This window comes from Felis catus, chromosome E3 (genome assembly GCF_018350175.1).
Source record: "Felis catus isolate Fca126 chromosome E3, F.catus_Fca126_mat1.0, whole genome shotgun sequence".
In the NCBI taxonomy this organism is placed as follows: Eukaryota; Metazoa; Chordata; class Mammalia; order Carnivora; family Felidae; genus Felis; species Felis catus.
The window spans coordinates 8,746,006-8,768,918 of NC_058383.1; the positions used below are offsets into that span (position 1 = coordinate 8,746,006).

General features: G+C 52.0%; 1 protein-coding gene across 17 annotated transcripts in view; it reads left to right on the forward strand.

The window, feature by feature from the left end:
- The window catches only part of CUX1 (cut like homeobox 1), a 375,787-nt gene that overhangs the window by 172,273 nt on the left and 180,601 nt on the right, over positions 1–22,913 (forward strand). For all 17 annotated transcript variants that reach the window (XM_023246757.2, XM_045048228.1, XM_023246756.2 and 14 more), the window contains one exon: positions 4,927–4,974. In XM_023246757.2, the coding sequence (XP_023102525.2) occupies positions 4,927–4,974 (48 nt within the window). The remainder of the gene's footprint in view (positions 1–4,926; positions 4,975–22,913) is intronic.

Genomic DNA, 22,913 nt, shown 5'->3' on the forward strand with positions numbered 1-22,913 from the left:
TTCCCTGGCAAAATATCATCCAGCCCCGCTCGGGTGCTGGAGGTGCGGGATGTGGGACTGTGGGAAGGACTACAACCCATTCCCTGCCCTCAAGCAGCCCTCGGTCCGGAAGGAACAGGATCGCTCCTGCCCTTACAGACTCCCAGTGGGAAGCGACAGGAGACACATCCTGTGACGGACACCGGGGCCTGGCTGCCTCGGTTCTGCAGGCCCAGATCTAGACCCGTTGAAAGCCTTGGGAGTCCCCTCTCCAGAGTCCGAGGCCCAGCAGGTGCCTCCGGCCGTCGGACCGGCAAGGCAGGCCCGCCGCCTGCCCCCAGAGCCCCCCGACTACCTGCCGGTGGGGCGGGGGCTCAGCCATAGCTCCCTGGAAAGCCAAGGGCCGTCCCTGCAGCGGTCGTGAGATGGGCATCACGCTGAGTTCCCGTCCTCCGAGCTGTTTACATCTTGCTTGTACATAGTAGATTCGCGTGGCTCTGTGGCCTCGGAGAGGGGGACTCGCCGCGCGCGTGTGAAAGCGGAGCTTGCGCGCCGCGAACCGTGCCGGTGCCGCCTCGGGAAAGTTCGCCAGCTCTTTACCCGCTGGGATGCGCACCCTGGTGCCAGGCTGCCCGGCGAGAACACCGGAGACTACAGCCGCACCTCATTAGCCCGTCACCTTCCCCGAAGTCGGCTTTTTTAGAAAACCAGCAACAGATGCGCTCTTGCCATCCTCCTGTGTCTGCAGCCTGTCACCAGAGCGGTGCCGGGCGCCCGTCCTGCCTGCCTGGCCCGGCCTCGGGGAGGCCGGGGGAGGGAAGGGGGCCAGCCCAGAGTCCCCGGGCTCTCCCGCCTCCACCCCAGACCTCCGCGTCATTACCCGTGGTCGCGGGTTTCTGCCAAAGAAGCGTGGCTCGTTCCTCGCGGTCGCAACATAGGCTTTTACCCCTGACCCTGCCCGGGACCCAGAGGTGATCTCCCCTCGTTCCTCGCCCTTTTCGTCCTCTGTGCTGCGTCCTCCCGAGAGGGGCACGGGCTAAGTGAGACGGTGTCGTAGTAGGGTCTCCTTTCACTGCACCGCGGACCTGCTGGCTCAAAACATCAGAAACTCCTCATCCAACAGTGCCGGGGATCAGAAGGCCAACACTGGTGCCACGGGGCTGAAGCCAGGTGTTGGCAGAGCTGTATTCTCTCAGAAGCTACAGGGAGGGGCGCCTGGGTGGCTCAGTCGGTTAAGCGGCCGACTTCGGCTCAGGTCATGATCTCGCGGTCCGTGAGTTCGAGGCCCGCGTCGGGCTCTGTGCTGACAGCTCAGAGCCTGGAGCCTGCTTCCGATTCTGTGTCTCCCTCTCTCTCTGCCCCTTCCCTGCTCATGCTCTGTCTCTCTCTGTCTCAAAACTAAATAAACATTTAAACAAAAAAAAAAAAAAAGAAGCTCCAGGGAGAATCATTCTCTAGGCGCCTGCAGCTTCCCAGGCCGCCTGCACCTCTTGGCGTCCACCCCTGTCATTCTGACCCCCGCTTTCACCGTCACACCCTCTCGGGCTCTCACCCTCCTTCCTCCCTCCTGCCTCTGGCTCGCTTGGGATCCAGGCGCGTCTCCCAGACTCAGGGCCCCCGACTGCCATCTGCAGAGTCCCTTTTACCATGTAGCCCAATAGAGCCACAGGTCCCGGGGATCAGGACGTGGGCGTCCCTGGGGGCCGATAGTGGGCCTAGCACAGATGGCCTTATTTATTTAGGAAGAGCCTGGTGAAGAGTCTGATCAGTTTTGGTCGTCGAACTTGGCGTAAAAACACGGAAGATGTGGGGCGCCTGGGTGGCGCAGTCGGTTGAGCGTCCAACTTCAGCCAGGTCACGATCTCGCGGTCCGTGAGTTCGAGCCCCGCATCGGGCTCTGGGCTGATGGCTCAGAGCCTGGAGCCTGTTTCCCATTCTGTGTCTCCCTCTCTCTCTGCTCCTCCCCCGTTCATGCTCTGTCTCTCTCTGTCTCAAGAATAAATAAACGTTAAAAAAAAAAATTAAAAAAAAAAAAAAAAACACGGAAGATGATGCATTTCCACCTCCACATGAGCGGGCTGCATTTGCGAAGGATCAGGGTCTTTGGACGCCGAGGAATTCAGCAGGTGGCAGAGAGGTCCCCCAGCCTGTGGCAGGGGCACGCCGTGGACGGTGACCCTCGGGAGCGCTCCGCCAGTGTCCTGGGGAGGAGCGAAAGCGCGGACTTCTCCACGGAAATACTGGCGTCACCCGTAGGGATGCAACTTAGAGGAAGACGTATAATTAAAAGGGAAACCGGATACTTCTTGATCAGATACCTTGGCGGGGTTACAATCCAGAATAACGTGGGTTAGCTGTGTCTGGCCCAGAGCTGATGGTACAGCCCCGACTCATGGCCGACTCTGCAGTGAGGGAGGTGCTCCGCGTCTGGCATCTGGCACGATGGCTGCCAGCCTCCCGTGGCTGCCGAGCACTTGAAAGGTAGCTCCTGCCACCGAGGAACTGAATTCTTAAATTGAGTTGCTTTAAGTGACGATTCAGGCGGGGGCAAGGGGTCCTCAGGGTCCTAACCTGGGTTCTGGGGGGAGGCCTTAGGAAGGCCACGGTGGGGTGATTTGCCGGACAGTATCCCAGAGGGAAGCATCGCTCGCTTTCCTCAGATTCTCGGAAGGCCTCACGACCCAGGAGGGGTAGGGGCTCTGGGCCAGAGGAAAACCACCGAGGACACTGGAGCACTAAATACCCGGAGCCGCCCTTGCTGATAGTGCTCCCTAATAGTGCTCGGCTCGGCGAGTGAGTGAGGTGGGTCCAAGCTTACGACCGAAGGGCCCTTTGGCTCAGGTGCTTGGCTAAAGGAGCACAAAACGCTGTCGGTCAGTCGCTGAAAGAGCGAGCAGGTGCCAGACGTGCAGCTGACAAGGACGGCTCACCTCGGGGTGGGGGGGCGAGCAGGCCCAGGGCCGGGCTACTTAGACCATCCCAGCACCCCAGAGCGGGAGAGGCCGGGCGCTCAGCCCCCACCCCTTCCGGGGTCCGTGAATTCCCTCCTCATCCACCTTCAAGTGATGCTTGAAAATCCCGATGCCAGAAAAGGCTGTCTTCTGTGCACTCCGATCGATTTAGGATAACTCTAAATTTGCTAGAGGGGCGCCCGGGTGGCTCAGTCGGTTAAGCGACCGACCTCGGCTCGGGTCACGATCTCGCAATTTGTGGGTTCGAGCCCCGCGTCAGGCTCTGTGCTGACAGCTCGGAGCTGGAACCTGCTTCGGATTCTGTGTCCCCCCTCTCTTCCTCGTGGTCTGTCTCTCAAAAATAAATAAAATAAATATAAAATAAATTAAAAAATAATAAATAAAATAAATTTAAAAATAAATAAATAACTTTTTTAAAATTTGCGAGAAAGCTTTTCCCTGAATGGTAATGGCGATGTTACTCATAATAATAAAAAGTCGTTCATACTATTAAGTACTTGCCATGTGTCAGGAGCAATACTACCCATGTGGATTACACTTGATCCCCTCTTCAGGGAGGCCATCATGACCCTTGAGCATGTGGAGCTGAGAAAACTGAGCTTTGGGAGGCGAACCGGCATCCCGAGCTCCCGTGGATGGTGAGTGGCAGGGCCAGAATTTGGAATCAGGGCCCCCGCCTTCTGCCTTCCGTCTTCCGGACGTGGTTCTGACCTAGGAGCTGTGGACAGACATCCAGACCCTTCCTTTGCTTGGTAGCGCCCGTAGGTTCGACAACGGCCCGGCTCAGCGGTTTAGAGGTGGCGAGAGCCCAGACGGGCACATTGACAGCTGACCTACAAAGATCCTGCCTGCCTTCCCGGCTCGGACGCCGCTTCCTCTGTGAAACCACTCCTCACCTCCCTTAATCTGAATTGACCCTTCCTCTGTGTTTCCCCCCCGCCCATCCCCGGGGCTCCTGACAGAATGCTTTGCCTTCTTCTTGTGTTCTGGATTGGTTGGCACATGTCCAGTCCTCACCGGTCTAGTCAGTGTCCGTTGGCGTGTGCTTAAGGCCCGGAACCCGGAAGTACACGGATACCTGGCTTTGGTCCAGACTTACTAAGTCCGATCTGGCGCGTAGGTCGGGCTCAGTGAACACCTCAGATGTCCGTGCCTCACGTCATTGACTTGTCAGTACAACTGACACGACGTCGTGGGAGTCGGAGGCGTCCGGTGTGTTGGTTCGGCACGTTTGTATTTTGCCCCGTCGTTGCTGTAACGGCGCGAGCTACCGCCTTTATCGCATCGCGTGATTGTCATTTCCTTGTTGCGTTGAGAACAGTTCAGATCTAGTCTCCCCGCAGCTTTGAAGTTTACGATACAGTGGTGTTGACGATGATCGCTATGTTGTGCCGCAGCCAGTTATTTCATTTCAAAGAGAATCTTCTCGAGGAGACTCATACCGACTTCCCTCTGGGCTGTTCCATCGTCTTAAAATGTGGACTGGTGGCTTGGGATGAAATTTCCACTGACCGTGTCAGACATGGCTTCCAAACAGATGTATCTCCTAGTGAGTGACAGCGCTCTAAGGCAACAGCTAAAATGCGACACGGGGACCCCAGATCCTTTTCAGACACCTTTTCAGTCCAGTCTACACCGTTAACTCCTGTTTTATGCTAAGCAGGTTACCTCAGACCGATACGAGCAACAACTTGCGTCCCTAGCGCGTTGGGGGGTGAGGTGCGTCTAACCTGGACGGGGTAGAAATAAAATTTAATGGTATTCTCGAGGAAGAGGAAGTTCATTTGAACGACAGAGCGCCAGTTGGCGTGATTTATGTTGTCCGAACGAAGGAAACGGACAGGGGAGGGACCAAGATTGCTTTATCTAGTGGCAGTCATCACTGAATTCAAAGCTGTTTTGATAGGAGGACTTAACGAATGTTTCCCTTCTCTTTCCTTCTCCGATGGCTGTTTCCTGACGCGCCCCTCTCCAGGATTTGCGCAAGCAGGTAGCGCCGCTGCTGAAGAGCTTCCAGGGGGAGGTAAGCATTTATGTTTATTTTATACCCCGAGCCACCCTTCGTAGTTCATCGTGCTTTCTTTTTATTCTCATTAAGTAAATGCCATTGACAGAAGGGGCTTGCCCAGATGGAACCCTCCCAGCCGCACTAACTCAATGTCATGTGGATTTTGTGCTTCCCGGTGTGATGTTTCCACTGGGTCCTCCATTAAAGCCCGCGTGGAAAGCGAAGCCGTGTCCGCAATGGAAGAAGGTGTGGTGGATCCAGGGGCGAGGCGGCCTGTGCACTTCCCACGGTGGACTGAGTTTGTCCACACCGCGGCCTCTGGGAGCCCGCACGTTCTCAGGCTCGCTGGTTCCCGGAGTTAGCCTGGGGCTGCAGCCGCCAGGAGGCCTCCTGTGTGGGGAGGATGCAGTGGGGCAGGCCGGTGCCTTCGCGCCCAGCTACTGAGGGAAGAGGGATCGTCACTTGCTTGAGGCTGGCAACAGCCACGAGGAGTCCGCTTGGGCTCAGTATAAGCAAGAGCTCTCTGTCGGGTCCTTCCAGACGGGGACCGCGCCGTCTGGCAAGATGGCGGACAGCCCTTGGAGACGTGAGCGGTCGAGGTGGGTGACGCTCCAGCTCCTTCATGGCCCTCTGTGTGGTCCCGGTGAACTTGAGAACACTGGGAATTTTGTGATGGTTGCGGAGTTACCCGTTCCCAGCTCTTCGCTTCTCCCGTTGGAATGAGGGCAGCAGTGGTAATACTGAGGAGAGGGGACAAGACTTTTTCAGAGCCCTCCAGAGAACCCAGATTGGTAGGATCGTGGGATTCTATTTTTGGGCCACTTCCCGATGCCCAGAGAACGCGGGGAGGGGGCCGGACCCGCGCAAGTGAGACGGCAGGTTCAGGGCGGGCCTTCTCGGCCCCGCAGCGAAGGAGGCCGGCATCCTGGGCCCGGGGCTCCAGAGGAGGGGGCGGGGGCTGCCCTTTGGCAGATTCTCCAGGTGACCGCAGAGGGCAGGGGAGCCGTGCAGGAAGCAGCGGGCACCGCCGAAGGTTTGAGGAGGGACGCAGCAGAGGGCCCTTCTCTGCTCACCATCTCCTGCCGCAGGAAGCCCTCCCGCGCTCGGCTCCCCGAGGGTCAGAGGCTATCACTGTCCCAGGGCTGGAAGGACACGAACTGCCTTTCCTCAGAACTGCATCTCCGAGCCTCGTTTTCTGAGCAAGACCGTCACCTTACACCTGCCCACATTGATCTGATCTCTTCTTTTCCCTGTTCAGCGGCTTTCGTGAGGCCCGGTGGCTTAGTATTTCTGCAGCCACAGCAGCTCAGGGTGCCGTTTTGGGGGTGTTTGCTTGTTTCTCCTTCTTTCTGAAAAATTTCCAATCCGCCTAAAAGCGGAGAGGCTAGCGTGACGGGCACGCGTACGCCCTCTACCCAGCCTCGCCGCTTGCTGCCATTTTGCTCCCCCTGCCCTTTTGAGGTGGCCCCGCTCTGTGCCCCTAAACACATCCATGCTTGTGTCTCCTAAAAGTAAGGTGCCCCGGTAATACCACAGTAACCCTGAGTATCTCACCCGGGAAAGTAACGTACCACGATACCTAATATTTGGTCCTAAATCTATCTCCCAGTTATTCCCAAAATGTCTTTTATAACTGCCCTGCCCTTGAACTGGGGTTCAGTCAGGTTCATGCATTGGATTGGGGATGGGTGGGTGTATGTATGTATATGTATATGCGTGTGTGTGTGTGTGTGTGTGTGCGTGTGCGTGTGTACGTATATGTATACATCCACGTATATGTACGTACACACACACACACACACACACACACACACACACATCTCTCTTTTAATATAAAACACTGCCTCTACACCCTGTCATTTTTAAGAATTTAACACACTTGGGTCACCCGGGTGGCTCAGTTGGTTAAGCATCCAACTTCAGCTCAGGTCATGATCTCACGGTTTGTGAGTTCGAGCCCCGTGTCGGGCTCTGTGCCGACAGCTCAGAGCCTGGAGCCTGCTTCAGATTCTGTGTCTTCCTCTTTCTCTGCCCCTACCCCCTCCTGCCTGCGCTCGCTCGCATGGTCTCTCTCCCTCTCTCACTCAAAAATAAAATAAACATTAAGAAAATTTTTTTAAAAAGAGAATTTAACACACTTATTATAGATTGCCCCACATTCTGAATGGGGTAATGGCTGTGGTTCTGGATATATTAATTTTGAAATGCATGAGAGACATCCAGATTTCTTATCTGCCTATTTTTTAAAAGGCTATTGGAAAAATAAATATTTTTATAGCACCGCTAATATTTACCAAGCCTCTGCTAATTGCTCTGTTTATGTGAAATAATCTGTGCTTTCTAGTAAGCTAATTTGAGTAGAAAGGGCTAAGTGCTACTTGTTTCTGAAGAAAGAACTCTCCTAGCAGAGGGCAGCTGCAGACGGGGACCACATGTACAGGGTCGGTTTTCCAACGAGTAAGGCCAGAAGGCAGCAAGCCTTGGTGCTCCAATGAAGCAGGATCCATTCGGCCTGTGTTTCTACAAAGCTGCCCTCTCTAATCAGAGGATTGCTTTCGTATCCTTTGTCAGTGTCCGTTGCACGCGATTTTATTTATTGGATATATATCCTTGGAGTGTATCCCCCAGTGCTAGAGTTTCCCCTGGAACAGCATATGGTGTTGGTGAGAACACGTTCTTTGCCTTTGAATTTGTGTAGATCACTTTGCTGGTGGAGGTCCCCGAAAGAAAAAACCAAAGAATGAGATAAAGTGTTCGGACAACTAGACATTCATGTATCCGTGGTGTGTCGGACTGTCCTGAGAGACGTTAGCCTGGCCAGAGGACCGTCACCCCCTTCAGTGTTTCCTGGTGGTCCTCCGTGTAAATCCAGGCACCTTCCAGGCAGATGAGACCCGCATGCTTGGGCGGCCGCTTGCCTTTCTAGACTCTTCTCACTCCTAACCCCTATTGCTGGATACACGCCATTCTGAATTTCTGTCAGGCCCTGGTGTTTGGGGCATCCTCGCCGGCCCCCGGGCCTTGGCACAGGCAGAACCGCTTCCTTACCTGGCTCTTTCAGCTTGGGCGCCCCTTCCTCAAGGAAGGTGTCCCCTGAGCCCCAAATGATAGGCCACGCCCCTTCTACACGTGTTCCCATTGCACCCACATGGCTTCGACACGTTTGTCGTCATGCCTGAGCACCGCCTGTCCCTTTGTCCCTCGTCCTCTTTAGCCTGTAAAACGTGTGAGGGCAACCACTGTGCCTGGGCTTGTTGGCCATTGTTTCCCAGCACCGGGCACAGCAGAACCTCAAAAGTCTTGAGGCTTTCAACAATGGCTACAGAATAGATGATGGAGCAGTAAGGTTCCTCTGGAGGTGGTTTTTAAAACATTTTGCCTCCATCCTCTCATCAGGTTGTGTTGTATTGATAAGGAAAAAGGTACGCCGGAAAGTCTGCTTGGAACATACCTTTAAAAGAAATGAGGGGCGCCTGGGTAGCTCAGTCAGTTAAGCACCTGACTCTTGATTTCAGCTCAGGTCCTGATCTCACAGTTTGTGGGATCGAGCCCCACATTGGGCTCTGCACTGACAGCAGAGAGTCTGCTTGGGATTCTCTCTCCTTCTCTCTCTCTCTGCCCTGCCCTGCCTCTCCCCAGTGTGTTCTCTCTCTCTCTCTCTCAAAGTGAATGAATAAACTTAAAAAAAGAAAAAAGAAACTAGTAAATAACTGTATTTATATAGCTGGTTGAATAGTAGGGAATACTATGGATCGTAATGGTCACTCAGAGTTATTATAACAAAGTCTTCACATTTCACTCCCTGAAATTTGACTGACTGATTGACTGATTGATTGCTATACCTAAGTTTGTGTGTTTCACGAGCCTGGCCAACAGATCAGTGTGGGGAAGGGGAATAACCTAGATGGTCGATCCAATTTAAGACTTATCTTAATCTAGTAATTTAGACAGTCCCTTCAGTAAAGTGACCCACTCTCTAGGAAAGTGCTAAGTCTCGTAACTTGTCTCCCCCTCTCCGTGCTTCGCTCCCTGACCGGGGTCCTGGTATAAAAGGTTGAGCTGGGAAGGAGTGGCCTTAGAGCCTACTCCTCTTGGCCGTCGGGGAGCCGGATGCTTAAGCCAGGTGTTCTCAGAGAAGAAAATCCTCTTAGGAAATAACTTAGGTGCTTGTGTCAGAAAGGAAATGAAAGACTGAAACTCTGTGAGCTCAGCATCTAGCTTAAAAAGTTAGAGAAGTACAACAGAATCAACTCGAAACAGGAGGAAGGAAATAACAAATATAAATAATAATAAAAATATAATAACAATAATAATAATAAAAAGACCGAAGGGAGAAACAGCCCCAAAACTGGTTCTTTGAAGAGGCTACTACAATAGACAACCCACCTTTCTTCCTAAATCAAGAAAGAAAATGTTAGTAATGGAAATAGGGATAATGTTGCAGCTGCAGCAGAGATTAAAAAGATAGTAAGGGAATATTACAGTCAATTTCATGCCAATAACATTTTAAAACCTAGACAACATGGACACATTTCCGGAATACCAGAATGCACTAAAGCTGATTAAAGAAGAAGTAGAAACCCTGAGTAGCCTTGTAACTATTACAGAAGTATTCCCATCAGGTATGGGTGCTTTTAGGGAGTGTTCCATCCATCATCCATGAAACAGACACGTTCTAATCTTTTGCAGGCTCCTTTAGAAAGTAAAAAAAAGAAAGAACACTCCCTAACTCTTTTTGCGAAGCTAGCGTCACCTTGATACCCAAACCGGTAAAGAATAGTACAAGAAAAGAAAATTCAAAGTCAGTCGTATTTATGAACAGATATCCAGAAGTCCTTAAAAGAGTATTCACAAATGGAATCCATCAAGTTCCATGTGTGTCAAGAATACCGTTTGGTTTAACATTAGAAAAAGGTATTCGTGTATATTAATGTCATTAGCAGATTAAAGAAAAAATTATCATAATAGTTCTAGGAAAAGAATTTGATAAAATTCAGCATCCATTCATGATTTCAAAACAAAACAAAACTACCAGCCAACTGATATAGAGGAGAATGTCTTTAATCTGGGGAAAAGTATTTGCCAAAAGCCTATGTCGATCATTATGTTCTGTGATATTAAAAAAAAAATCCCTTAAAAATCAGGAGCAAGGAAAGAATGTGTACTATTACTGCTTTTATTTAACATTGTCCTGGAAGTCTTAGCTAGCATGGTAGGCAAGAAAGAGATCAAGTATTGTCAGAGAAGGAACAAAACTGTCATTTTCCAAGTGAGCCTCAATTATTAAACAAGGTTGCTAGATACAAAATCAATATGCAAAAGAAATGACATACTTCTACATGGACAGCAAACTGAGAAACGACACAACTAGAGTTAGCAACAAAAAATAAAGCCTACCTAGAAGTAAAGATAATAATGCATAGGAACTAACTCTTCCTGGAGAAAAAAGTAGATCATTTATTTAAAGAGGACTTAAATGGAGAGAGAGAGAGAAAGTATTCAAGGATAGAAATTCCCACTATTATTATTAAAGATAATCAATTTCCCTCAAGTCGATTAGAGGGAGTCATTGTCATTCCAATCAAAATTCCAATAGTACTTTTCAGAACACTTGAAAAACTGATTCCAGAAGTGATAAAGCAAGAACAAGTGGTCAGTAATGGTGAAGGTCGTATTAAATACGAACAAGATGGGACACCTTGGTGGCTCGGTCGGTTAGGCATCTGATGTTTCAGCTCAGGTCGTGATCTCATGGTTTGTGAGCTTGAGCCCAGCATCGGACTCGACCGTCAGCATGGAGCCTGCTTCAGATCCTCTCCTGCAGAGATCCTCCCTGTCTCCCTGCCCCCCTCCTTCTCTCTCTCTCAAAAATCAATAAACATTTAAAAGAGAGCAGAGCAAAATGGAGGCTTTGCCCTGCCAGATGATGATGAAAGCTACAGTGATTGGCACAGGGATAAATATAAATACAGTAATGGGACAAAATAAAAGATCAGGAACTGACATCTGCACCCACAGAAGCCACGAGTATTGCAGAGATGGGACTGTAGATCGGTGAGGTAAGGGTGGATTTCTCAGTAATGGTTCCCCCAATAATTGGTTCCCTTTTTGCAATTAAGTGAGATCCATACCTCACACCATATGCAAACACAAAATACAGGTGAAGACTTAAGGCAACACTTTAAGCCTTTTAGAAGAAAATATGGATAATGATGACTTTGGGTTGGGGAGGATTTCTTACATAAGAAACCGTAAAGGAAGAAATTGTTACATTTAACCGCATTCACATTTTAACGTATAAGTTTTTTTGTTGTTTTTTTCTTAATGTTTGGTTTTTTTTGAGAGAAGGTGGGGGAGGGGCAGAGAGAGAAGGAGACACAGAATCTGAAGCAGGCTCCAGGCTCTGAGCTGTCAGCACAGAGCCAGATGGGGGGCTCGAACCCACAAACTGTGTAGGAAAATGCTCCACCTTTCTGAAGACATTTTACAGTATCTGTTGGAAACTTGTAATAAAGATTCAGACTTACGTAAAGACCGAATGTCTCTGACGTGAACGGTGCTCCCCAGGGCCAGACTGAATAGGTCATGGGTGGGGGGAGGGATCTTTGGCCGCGAGTCACAAACCAGGAGGAGACAGTTGCCACACACTTAGGTAACAAAGGATTAAGATTCAGAAAATATTTCAAAATTTGGCCCGTTAATAAGAAAAAGACGTAGGAAAAGGGGACAAAAGCCACGGACGGCATCCTCAGAGGGGGAAATCAGAATGGTCACTAAGTATATGAAAAGATACCCAGCCTTATGAGCAGAAAAACGCAAATTCAAATGATTTCATCGCAGCTTCCTCCTATCTGCCAGGTTGGCCAAACTCCAAAACTCAAGATAGGAGTGTAAATTGTGTAGCCATTCTGGAGACCAGTCTGGCATCAGATACTAAAGCTTAAGAAGCACGTTCACCTTGACACAGCAGTTCCACTCCTAAGAATATGTCCTAAATAAGCTGAAACGTGGGCCCCAGGAAGCACGTTCAGGAGTGTTGGAAATGAGTAAGCAAGCAGACACAGCCCACTTTCCATCAGCAGTAGAAAGAATTACGTCAAGCACGGTACATCCATACGATGGGATACAGCGTAGCAAGAGAAAGTTAACGACGTGAAAACGCGCACTACCGCGCTGACGTTGTTCAGGGGTACGTGTGTCCCTTTATGACATAGTGAAACCGTAAAGGAAGAGTTAAACAGGAAATTCAGAATAGAGGTTATCATAGCGAGGCACAGGCGAAGTTTCAAAGGTCACGGAAGCGGCCCTACTCCCAGGTGCTCGTTTTGTTAATTATACCCGATGTATTCTTTTGTAAGCATGAGCTGTTTCTTTGGAGAAGAAATAATCGCCCTTAGAAGGCGGTGGCTGTGTGATTACAGTTTTGCACGGGAGGAACCAAGTATCCTCCCTCCCCTTTGCATTTTGTCCATGATGAATTTTCCTCTCCCGGCAAGTGGGTGCTTCTGGGGAGGCCGTGCACCTGGGAGGGCCGGGGGGAAAGCACAGTTGTGAATGGTGTTCGCCATGACGTTTGTGGGACACCAAGCAGGTCAAGTGCTGTGTGCTAAGTGCTTTCCAAGCACGTGCTCACACCGTCTACACGGCACTGGAAAGGCTCTGCCCCTTCCTCAACTACCGGTCCCTCCACGTGGGCTCTGGAACCCTCCTCTCTTGCCCTCACAGGAGCCACAGCCCTGCGGGGACCCCTGTCCTGGGTCTTCAGTCTCTGCTCATCTGCATTCTGTAAGCACTAGTATGTTCCATCTTGAGACAGAGTGAGTGGGCAAGTGCCTCCCTTGTCCCCAAGCTGCCGCCTTCTTTTTTTTTTCTTTTAATTTTCTTTTAAAGTTTATTTATATTGAGAGAGACAGAGAGAGTGCGAGTGGGGATGGGGCACAGAGAGAGGGAGCATCTCAAGCAGGCTCCGCACTGTTAGTGCGAAGGCCGACGCGGGGCTCAAACGCTCACAAACCGTGACATCACCACCAGAGCCGAAATCGAGAGTCAGACGCTTAACCAACTCCTGGCGCCCCTGTCTCCCAGCCTTGTTGGCCAGGCTTCTCCAGAGAGCTGTCTCCACCCCCGTGTGCCCGTTACTCTCGGACCCACCCCGGTCTGGCCGTCTGCCCCCTCTCCCTTGACCCCTGTGGTCCTCAGCTCTCTCATGTCAGGGACATTCAGGCCTCCCGGCACTCCTCTCCATGTGTTCCCTTTTGACATCCCACGATATCATGCCTTCCAGACTTTCCGTCTACTTCTCTGCCTATTGATTTTTAGTCTTCTTGGGCAGCTCCTCTGCATTCAGACCTCTGAATGACGGCGTCCCGTGCTGTGCGATCTTCCGGGACCCGTCTGCTGGAAACTCACACGTCTGTCTCTAACTCGGTCTTCTCCTTTGTGTTCCAGGCTCACGAGACTGCCTCTTGCATATTACCCCTTAGGTATTCCACCGGAAAGGACTCTTCGCCCACAGCCCTCCCGTCTCCAGCTCCCATACCTGCTGGGGTCTCTGGCTGCCTCCTTTCCCTTCTCAGCAATGGCTCCGCGGTCCACTCGGCAGCCTCGGCTGGAAATCTAGGACACCCGCTCCCTCCCGTCCACCTCACTTGCCATCCTTCCTCCCGCCGTCCTCATCTGCTCATCTTACCATCCCTACTCCCCACAGCGCGTCCAAAGCCATCGTTTGCCACTGAGACCCCTGTTCTCTGTTCCGGCCCCTGCCCGCTCCACCCCCACCTTAGCTCCACGCATCAGCCAGGAGCGGGTCCCTTCCTGCTTACTGCCCTTCTGTGGCTCCACTGCCCTTGAGGCAAGCACGGAACCCCGACCTCAGCCTTCAGGGTGCCTGGCCTGGCTACGTCCTGCCCTCCACCCAGCCCCGTCTTACTCGCTTTTTGGTGCTTTCTTCATGTGTCATGCCATCAAGAGGTCCCTGCCTGCCCGTCCAAACCGGGGTGTTCTAACTCTTCCTCTTGTAGCACCTTGTCCCTTTGTCCGGAGTGCTTTTCTCATTGTCTTTGTGGGTTTGTCTGTGTCCACCACTCTCTCCAGACTTTCTGTGTCTGCGTGGCCTTGTAGACCCACTGCCTGGCCCTAGCGAGCATGCAGTAGGTGTCCACTAGATGGGCGAGGGCCAGGGGGCAGCACTATCCTTATTTCACAGATGGCAAAGCTATGCCCAGAGAGGAAAAGTACCCACCCAGAGTCGCACGGGTGGTCACGGCAGGGCTGAGACCCACGTGGGTACCGTCCGATACTGCTCGGGGAACAGGGAGGGGGCACCTGCCCTCCATCATCTCAGTCACCCTCCCCGGTCTTTGATAAGGACCTCGGGCGTTGGTGCCACGTAACGTGCTTTGCAAGTATCCCTCCGGCCCCCCTCTTCTGACCAGCCCCTCCTGTGTGGATTCTGCCCGCCGTGCTGCGTCTCACACGTACGTAAATACCCCCGCGTGCAGACGCTTTGCCACAACTTGATCTGTACTCCTGGGAGGAGTGGGGGGCCCTGGTTAACTGAAGACGGGGGCTTCACGCCTGTGTCCCCTGCTCCATGGCCCACATGGACGGCCAAAATCATCTTTTAAAACTTGCCGTCCTCCCGAAGGCCCACTGTGTGCGTGACCTACCGACGGTACTCAGAGCCGCGGCCGGGCCGTGTGAAACTCCACACCGCCTCTCTGATACCTGTTTATTTCTTCGTGCAGTGAAACTCTCTGAGTATGTACAGCTCGGGGCCAACCGGGAGCCAAGGATATAACCCTGGATACAGTTGACAAAGCCCCTGCTACCTTGAAGCCCACGTTCCGGGGAAGGGAAGCGTAATAAAGACGAGGAGTGATGTCAGATGGTGACGAGCTCGGGGCTGGGGAAGGAGGGTGAGGCAGAGCAGGCCGAGCAGGGGCGGTGCTCCCGGTGCCCGGAAGGCTGAGGGGACGAGGGAGGGAGGAAGGCCAGAGCACTCGGAGGCCCCCGAACACCCTTGGGAACCATTTGCCATCCACCAGTAGCTGAAATGGATTAACGGGGGGTAAATATTCTATGAATTCGTTAAGAGGAACTAAGAGTTTTGAGGATGTTCTGTAGCCCGTGTCTGTGGCCCTGTTACATACTTAAGCTTTTAGATCTAAAGGCCATGTCTAAATAAAGCCAGAACGTCCAAGGACTTTATTCCAAAGAACATTTCCCAGGGACTTGGAAGGACCTGGGAGTTGGCCCCGGGCACTGCCGCTCACTCTCCGGTAACCTCGGGCAGCCCAGGCCTCCTTCCGCCTGACTTCGCTCATCTGTAGAATGAGCGGGTGAGCGAGATGGTCGGCGAGAAGCCCCGTAGCTCTGAAGTCCAGTATGACTCAGCGGACTAACCCTTGGGTTGACCGTCATCAGCAGAATAGAAGAGGACATTTGTCAGCAGTTAGAGCCGCTCAGAAATGGAATGAGCCGTCCTCTAAGGTAGCGAGTTTCCTGTCGCTAAGAGTGTTCAAACAGGGCCAGAGGGCCAAGGTCAGGGAGGCGGTCAGCTCTTACCCATTGGTCCTTCGGGGCCCCGTCATGCCTACGCTTAGCGAGGGCTGCGCTGAGTGCCGTGGGCGGGGCTGGGTCAGAAAGTTGGACCGGACTCTGGTTCCCCAGGCGGGTCCTCAGAGGGGCCAACAGGGCTGCTTGAGAATCACCCACGTGTTCCCAGAAATTCTGCTCCCCGGGCTCCTCCCACCGAGGTTCTGGTTCAGCTGCCCGGGGCAGGGCCCGAGAAGCTGGAATTGGACAGAGTCCGCGCGTGGTTCTCCTGCATGGCTGCCCGCTGGGCTGGGTTCCCTGCGCGGGTGCCTCCTCTCTGGGTTACGCTCTGTGGCGCTGCCCGCTCGAGCACCTGAGACTGGCGGGGAGGGGGCTCCGTGATTCAGCTTGCAGTCTTTCCGGGCTTTCGGTCCGCGGCTTCTGCTCCGGCCAGACTGGTCCGTCTGCCGTCCCTGAGCATGCCCCTGTGGTTTCCCGCCTCTGAGCTTCTCCTAAAGTCACGGCCTCGGCTATTGGAACCTTCCGCCGTTCCTCACCTAGAAACACCATGTCCCTCCTTAAAGACCTGAGCGTCTGCCTCCTTCGTTCCTCTTCCTGCCGCCCCAGCCTGAGCTTCTAGCTTTTTCCTTCTCTTCGACTTCATACCCTCTTCCTGGCCTTACCGAGCCGTCCTTCTCCTGTTACTGAGTACTCCTCGAGTGCTGTGTGCCAGGCTCCCTGCCAGGTTCCTGAGTGACCCACAGGAGCAGCAAGGCCGCTTCTCCCCCCCCCGGGAGACGGCAGGGCCATCTGTGAGTTGGGACCCCGTGTCCCGGACAGGTGAGCGTGGAGCAGACCGGGCACCCCGAGGATACTGGCAGGCGCCGGCTGTCCGCTTTCCCCGGGGGGACCTTGTTTCTCACCCCACACGGCCATCGGCGGACTTGTAGGCCTTTTCATGTGCGTTGGTAGTTGTGGCCACGGTGGTGACGGCGACAGTGTTTTAATGACCTCACGGCGCGGTCCGAAGACCGGGTGCACACGGTGTCTTCCTGGAGGCTCCCTCCGTGACGGCTCAATTAGGGGAGCGGTAGGGCTGTGGTTCAATATTCAGGCCAGCTTCCTAATTGAAAACACATTTTCCCCTCCGAAGCTGCAGCTGGTTTGCTTCTGCTCATGCAGAAAAGGATATAACCTTGCCTAACATAGGAAATGAACGGTTGAGAGAGAAGCCAAATTCAATTTCAGTCAGATATGTTGAGGCTAAGCCCGTGATCTATGGAAGCAGGGGAGCGAGCCGTGTGCATGTGGAAAGGGGCGCACTCAGCAGTCCATTAATCACGGCCGCCCGCCCGGCGCTGCCGCCACCGCGTGGGCCTCTGCGCCGGGGCCGCCCCTCCGACGGGGCTGGACCGCAGCCAAGCACTCCAGAAGTTAACCTCTTAAAGACCCGGAGCTGCTTTCTGTTGAATAAATGTAATTTTGTGGTCAGACATAAATGCTTGTGATGTAGCAGGAGCTTTGAAAACAACAGTGAGCCAAAGCTATTACAAATTGCTCTGCGTTGTGGAAGTCAACAGCATACATCAAAACTCCGAGTGTATGGCAAATTGATTTCGGCCCAGAGCTCTGCAGCTATTCAATAAAAGTCCTATTAAGCCATTGTATGTAATGAACAATCCAGAGCAAATCTAATATTTTCAGTGGATAATTATTGTTAACATCCTCTCGGTAACCGTCAGTAGAGCTCTTGGATGTTTCCAGCGCGGACCCGCGTGCGGTGGGCCCTCCTCGGCTCTCTTCTGCCTCTGCCGGAGGCCCCAAGGCAGTCCCCCCCCCCGCCCCGAACTCGGGGTCCCCCTGCAGGGTTCACCGGCAGACCCTGCTCCCGGAGAAGGACACGGAGATTCCGGTCTCCCCGAGCCTGGCACGCGGCGGGGCCCCAGGAAGCACTGGCTGAACTCAGATGAACTGAGTTGACATGGAGCAAGGAGGCAAAGAGCTCTAGAACAAGAGAGGAAAATGCTGTATTGGCTCCAGAGCCTCTAGAGACCAGAGGGTCACAGGCCAAGAATTCGAGGTCCCATGTCCTGTACCCAGAGGGAGCCCCAGGACTCGCCACTGCCCTTCTGCTCCTCGACAGCTGGGGAGACAGGCTCTGTGTCAGGGAGCCCCTGCTGATGGAGCCACCAGAGTGATCGTGTTGCCAGCTGAGTGGGGGTCACCTTGGCCGAGGCCACCTCCTCGGCTGCTCCACCACTCTGTTCGCAGCCGGGAGATGACCCTGGTCACACTGACTCATGTCACACTCTTTATATCAGTCTCTCCTTCCAGACTGAGCTTCCAGAGGTCAGGGTTTACTCATTTATTCTTTCATTCAGTTAGTATTTACTGAACCCCTACTCTGTGCCAGTCTGGACCTGACCTAGACTGTGGTCTCTAGTTGTAGGGTAATTAAGCTGCTTTCATGGTGCTTAATAGCTGAGCAGGATCTGTGTCCTCAGATGGCAGATAGTAAATGAGGGATGGGTGGGGGTGGGTGAATGGATGGGTGGGTGGATGGATGGATGGATGGATGGGTGGGTAGATACATGGGTGGATGCATGAGTTGGATATATAGATGAGCAAGTGGATGGGTGGATTGATGGATGGATGGATGAGCATGTGGATGGATGGATGGATGGATGAGCATATGGATGGATGGATAGATGAGCATATGGATGGATGGATGGATGGATGAGCAAGTGGATGGATGGATGGGTGGATGGATGGATGGATGGATGGATGGATGGATGGATGGATGAGCAAGTGGATGGATGGGTGGATGGATGGATGAGCAAGTGGATGGATGTGTGGATGGATAGATGAGCAACTGGATGGATGGATGGATGGATGGATGGATGGATGGATGAGCAAGTGGATGGATGGATGGGTGGGCGGGTGGATGGATAGATGGGTGGGTAGATACATGGGTGGATGTGTGAGTTGGATGTATAGATGAGCAAGTGGATGGACGGATGGGTGGGTAGATGGATGGATGAGCAAGTGGATGGATGGATGGGTGGATGGATGGATGGATGGATGGATGGATGGATGGATGGATGAGCAAGTGGATGGATGGGTGGGTGGATGGATGGATGAGCAAGTGGATGGATGTGTGGATGGATAGATGAGCAACTGGATGGATGGATGGATGGATGGATGGATGGATGGATGGATGGATGAGCAAGTGGATGGATGGATGGGTGGGCGGGTGGATGGATAGATGGGTGGGTAGATACATGGGTGGATGTGTGAGTTGGATGTATAGATGAGCAAGTGGATGGACGGATGGGTGGGTAGATGGATGGATGAGTAAGTGGATGGATGGATGGAGAAATGGAGAGTTAACACCCCCAGTGTATAAATCAGAAGTATTCTCTGTCCGTAAAAGAGACCCCGTTCTGTCTGCTTACACTTCCAGAACTTTGCGGGGAACCATGTGATACCAAGAGGCAGCTGTGATATGAAGATAAGGGCCCAGAGTTACAAGGCCTGGGTTTGAGGCCTGACTTGCCATGACCTTGACTTTCACCACGTCAGTGGCCCTCTCACTGCCTCTCTTTCCTCATGTGATAAACATGCAGGATTGGGGGAAATAGCTTCAAATGATGATTAGAAGTAGTATTTGTCTAATTTATTTTTCCCGGACTAAAGTTATCCAACTTGTAATAGTCATATAGTATTTATTTGAATACTGTGGAATTTAAATTATTAGGGTATTTTATTTTCTGCAGAGCTCTCTTCCTTGGAAAAACTCAATCTGGATGTTAATTAGGTTTTATTAATGTTCCACCAATTTAATGCAGTAATTTCTTAAATGAAACTGACACCAAGGACCAGATGGTCCAAAGGAGGACTGTGAAGGTGTGTGCGGGGCCCCCGGAGGGGCTGAGAGATGCTAATACTGGCTGAGAGCTCAGACGAGTTTGCCCACGTGCCATCTCTCCCTCAGTCTATTACAGTCGTGCCACTGCTCCCTTCGCTGGTAATCATTTGCACAACATTTTACGTCTGTAAGTTCCCATTTCCGCGATCTCACACAGCCTTACCCACGACCTTTGTGCTTAGCGACGTTATCGCCAACCAGAGCGGCAGGACAGGAGGATGGCCGTGAACTTGAGGAGCAGAGTGGGTTCCCGGGAGTGAGGTCTGTGCCCCACCCCTCGCCCCCAGCTCCGTGCCCTTGACGCCTCCCCTGTCACCGTCTCTTGGTCCCACCTGTCCTGGGATCTGTGGCTCCCTGGAGCCTCGTTGTGGCCAGCCATGTGCCACCTGCTTGTCACTAAATACCATCTCTAGCAAGTATTCCCGGATGGCGGGAGCCCACCCCTGCAGTGAATATCAGCCACACACCTGTTAGCCACCTGCACAGACAAGCGTCGCGACAATCGTCGGGGTCGCGAGTGGCCTGAACAGGGTTACAGGTTGGAACCCAGGTGTTTGGACTCAGGCAGATACTCATTCCACTCACCGCCACGGAAGGGGGCATGGACCAGTGTTTCATGTAACTACGACTTCCAGAGCCTTCCAAGTTGCCAGCCAGGAAAAGGCAACCCGGCCAAGTAGCCCAGTGACCGCCCAGCTCCCCTCCTGGCTGTTCCTCGGCCTCATCCGCTGCCATCTTGAGGACCCAGAGTGGCAGGAGAAGGGGGTAAGAGTCGAGTCGGGCCCACCCGGAAGCTCACGCTAGCTGAGCCCCCTAGTGGGAAGGGAGAGTAACCTGGAGAAGACGTTCCGCTGAAGCCTGCGGACTCTGAGCGCAGCCCTTGGAGAGAGGAGGGAGTGGAAGGAGAGAGCATCTCCTCAGCCAGCCGCCAGTCACCCTGGCCACAGATCTCTGAGAGACCCACTTCTGCCAAGAGACCCTGGGAATTCGGCCTCCCCCACTGCACTTGTTCGTTCATTCGTTCATTTTGGCTGGCTGTCTATCTGTGTATCTGTCTGTCTGTCTATCTATCTATGAGACAGATGAGACTGAGCAGGGAAGGGGAAGAGAGAGAGGGAGATGGAATCCCAAGCAGGCTCCGTGCTGTCAGAGCAAAGCCCGACGCGGGTGGTTCACACACAGGTGGTTCGAACTCACTGAACCAGTTGAGCCACCCAGGCGCCGCCCTCATCCCCCTCTTCGGCTGCCTCCTTCTCAACACACAGCTTCCTTCTTCTCTTTCCCTCAGAGTTGCCTTCCCATCCAGAGTGATCACCTCGGGTCACCTCCTGATGGCCGTCCCCAACCTTACAGCATAAAACCGGGGGCCCTGGCTTAGCCCCCAGGCCCTGCCTCCCAGCTGCCCTGGCTACGGGCACAGCAGCACCCCGACTTTTCTGGAAGGCAGCACACCCTGTCTCTGTGCAGGCTCCCCTTCCCCACTAAGCCCCGGCCCTCCCACCACGAGGAAGTTCACTCTTCTCTTCCGTAAGTGTTCACAACACGAGGTACAGAACAGGATCTGTAATATCCTACCGCTTGCCTTTTTTTGAAAGGGACGACGACGTGTGTATACAGATGCTTGTAAATGCGTAAAATATTTCTGGAAAGATGCACAAGATGGTCTCCGCCTGTCAGCCAGGCAGCTGGGTGAAGGTGGATGTGCATGGGAAGGAGACCTACTTTTCACTGCGTTCTTACACTTTCTGTCATTTCTATTTTTATTTTCTTTTTGAAATTAAATGGTGGTTAGGATATTCTCCAAGTTGTGCCGCCATCACCACCGCCTGATTCCAGAACATTTCCATCACCCGAGAAAAGAAACCCTATACCCATTTACACTCCCCATCCTCCCCCCACCCAGCAACCACGAATTGACTGCCTTTCTGTCTCTGCAGGGGTTGACCCCTCTCAACATTTCACTTAAATGAAATCATACACTGTGTGGTCTTTTGTGACTGACTCCTTTCACCTGGCATCACGGTTTCAAGATTTATCCGTGTCGTATCCTGTGTCAGTGCTTCATTCCTTTTAATGGCTGAATAATAATCCATCGTATCGATACGCCATGTTTTTTAATCCATTGTCGGTTGATGTGATGGCCATTTGGGTTTCTGACGCCTTTTGGCTGTTGTGAGTATGCTGGTGTGAACATTCATACGCAAGTTTTTTGCACAGATTCACGGTTTCCTTTCTCTTGGATATGTACCCAGGAGTGGAATTGCTGGATAATATGGTAACTCTGTGTTCAGCGGTTTGAGGAATTGCCAGGGTGTTTTCCACAGTGCCTCATTTTACATTTCCATCGCCGGTGTATGAGGGTTCCAGTTTCTGTCCATCCTCTCTAACACTTACCTCTATAGCCTAGTGGATATGAAGCGGTATCTCATTGAATTAGGGGTTTTGATTTGCATTTCCCTAATGGCTACGGACGTTGTGCATCTTTTCACGTGCTTATTGGCCATTTGCATATCTTCTTTGGAGAAATGTCTATTCGGATCTTTTGTCTATCTTTAAATTCAGTTGTTTGTCTCTTTGTTGAGTTGTAAGAGGTCTTTATTTATTCTCTATACTAATCCCTCGTCAGATACGTGATTTGCAGAAATGTTCTGGGATCCCAATCTGTGGGTTCTTTCGTTTTCCTGATAGCGTCCTTTGAAGCACACAAGTTTTAAATGTGATGAAATCCAATTTACCTATTTTTCTTTTGTTGTTTATGCTTTTGGTATTGTACTGAAAGTCACAAAGATTTACAGTGGTGTTTCCTTATAAGGGTTTTGCAGTTTTAGCTCTTATATTTTGGTGTCTGGTACATTTTGAGTTAATTTCCACGTACGGTGTGAAGTAGGGGTCCGGCTTCCTTGTTTGGCGTGTGGATATTCAGTGTATCTCTGCGTTGTCTGTCAAAAATTCTTTCCCCACTGAATTGTCTTTTCACCCATGTCAAAACTCAGTTAACTACAATGTGAAAGGCTATTTCCAGACTCTCAATTCTGTTCCACTGATCTAATGGCATTATGCCAATACCACACATTCTTTTTTTTTTTTAATGTGTATTCACTTTTGAGAGAGAGAGAGAGAGAGAAGCAGCATGAGTGGGGGGAGGGGCAGAGAGGTAGACAGAATCCAAAGCAGGCTCCAGGCTCTGAGCTGTCAGCACAGAGCCGGACGTGGGTCTCGAACTCATGATCTGTGAGATTATGACCTGAGCCGAAGTCGGACGCTTAACCGACCGAGCCACCCACGCGCCCGCCAGTACCACACGTTCTTGATTAATGTAGCTTTGCGGTGAGTTTTGAGATTGATAAGTGTGAGTTCCCCCACCTTTGGTTTTCTTTCTCGAGAATGTTTCGGCTGTTTTGGACCCCTTGCATTTCTTTTTTTTTTTTTTTTTTTTAACATATTTATTTTTGAGACAGAGAACAGAGCATGAACGGGGGAGGGTCAGAGA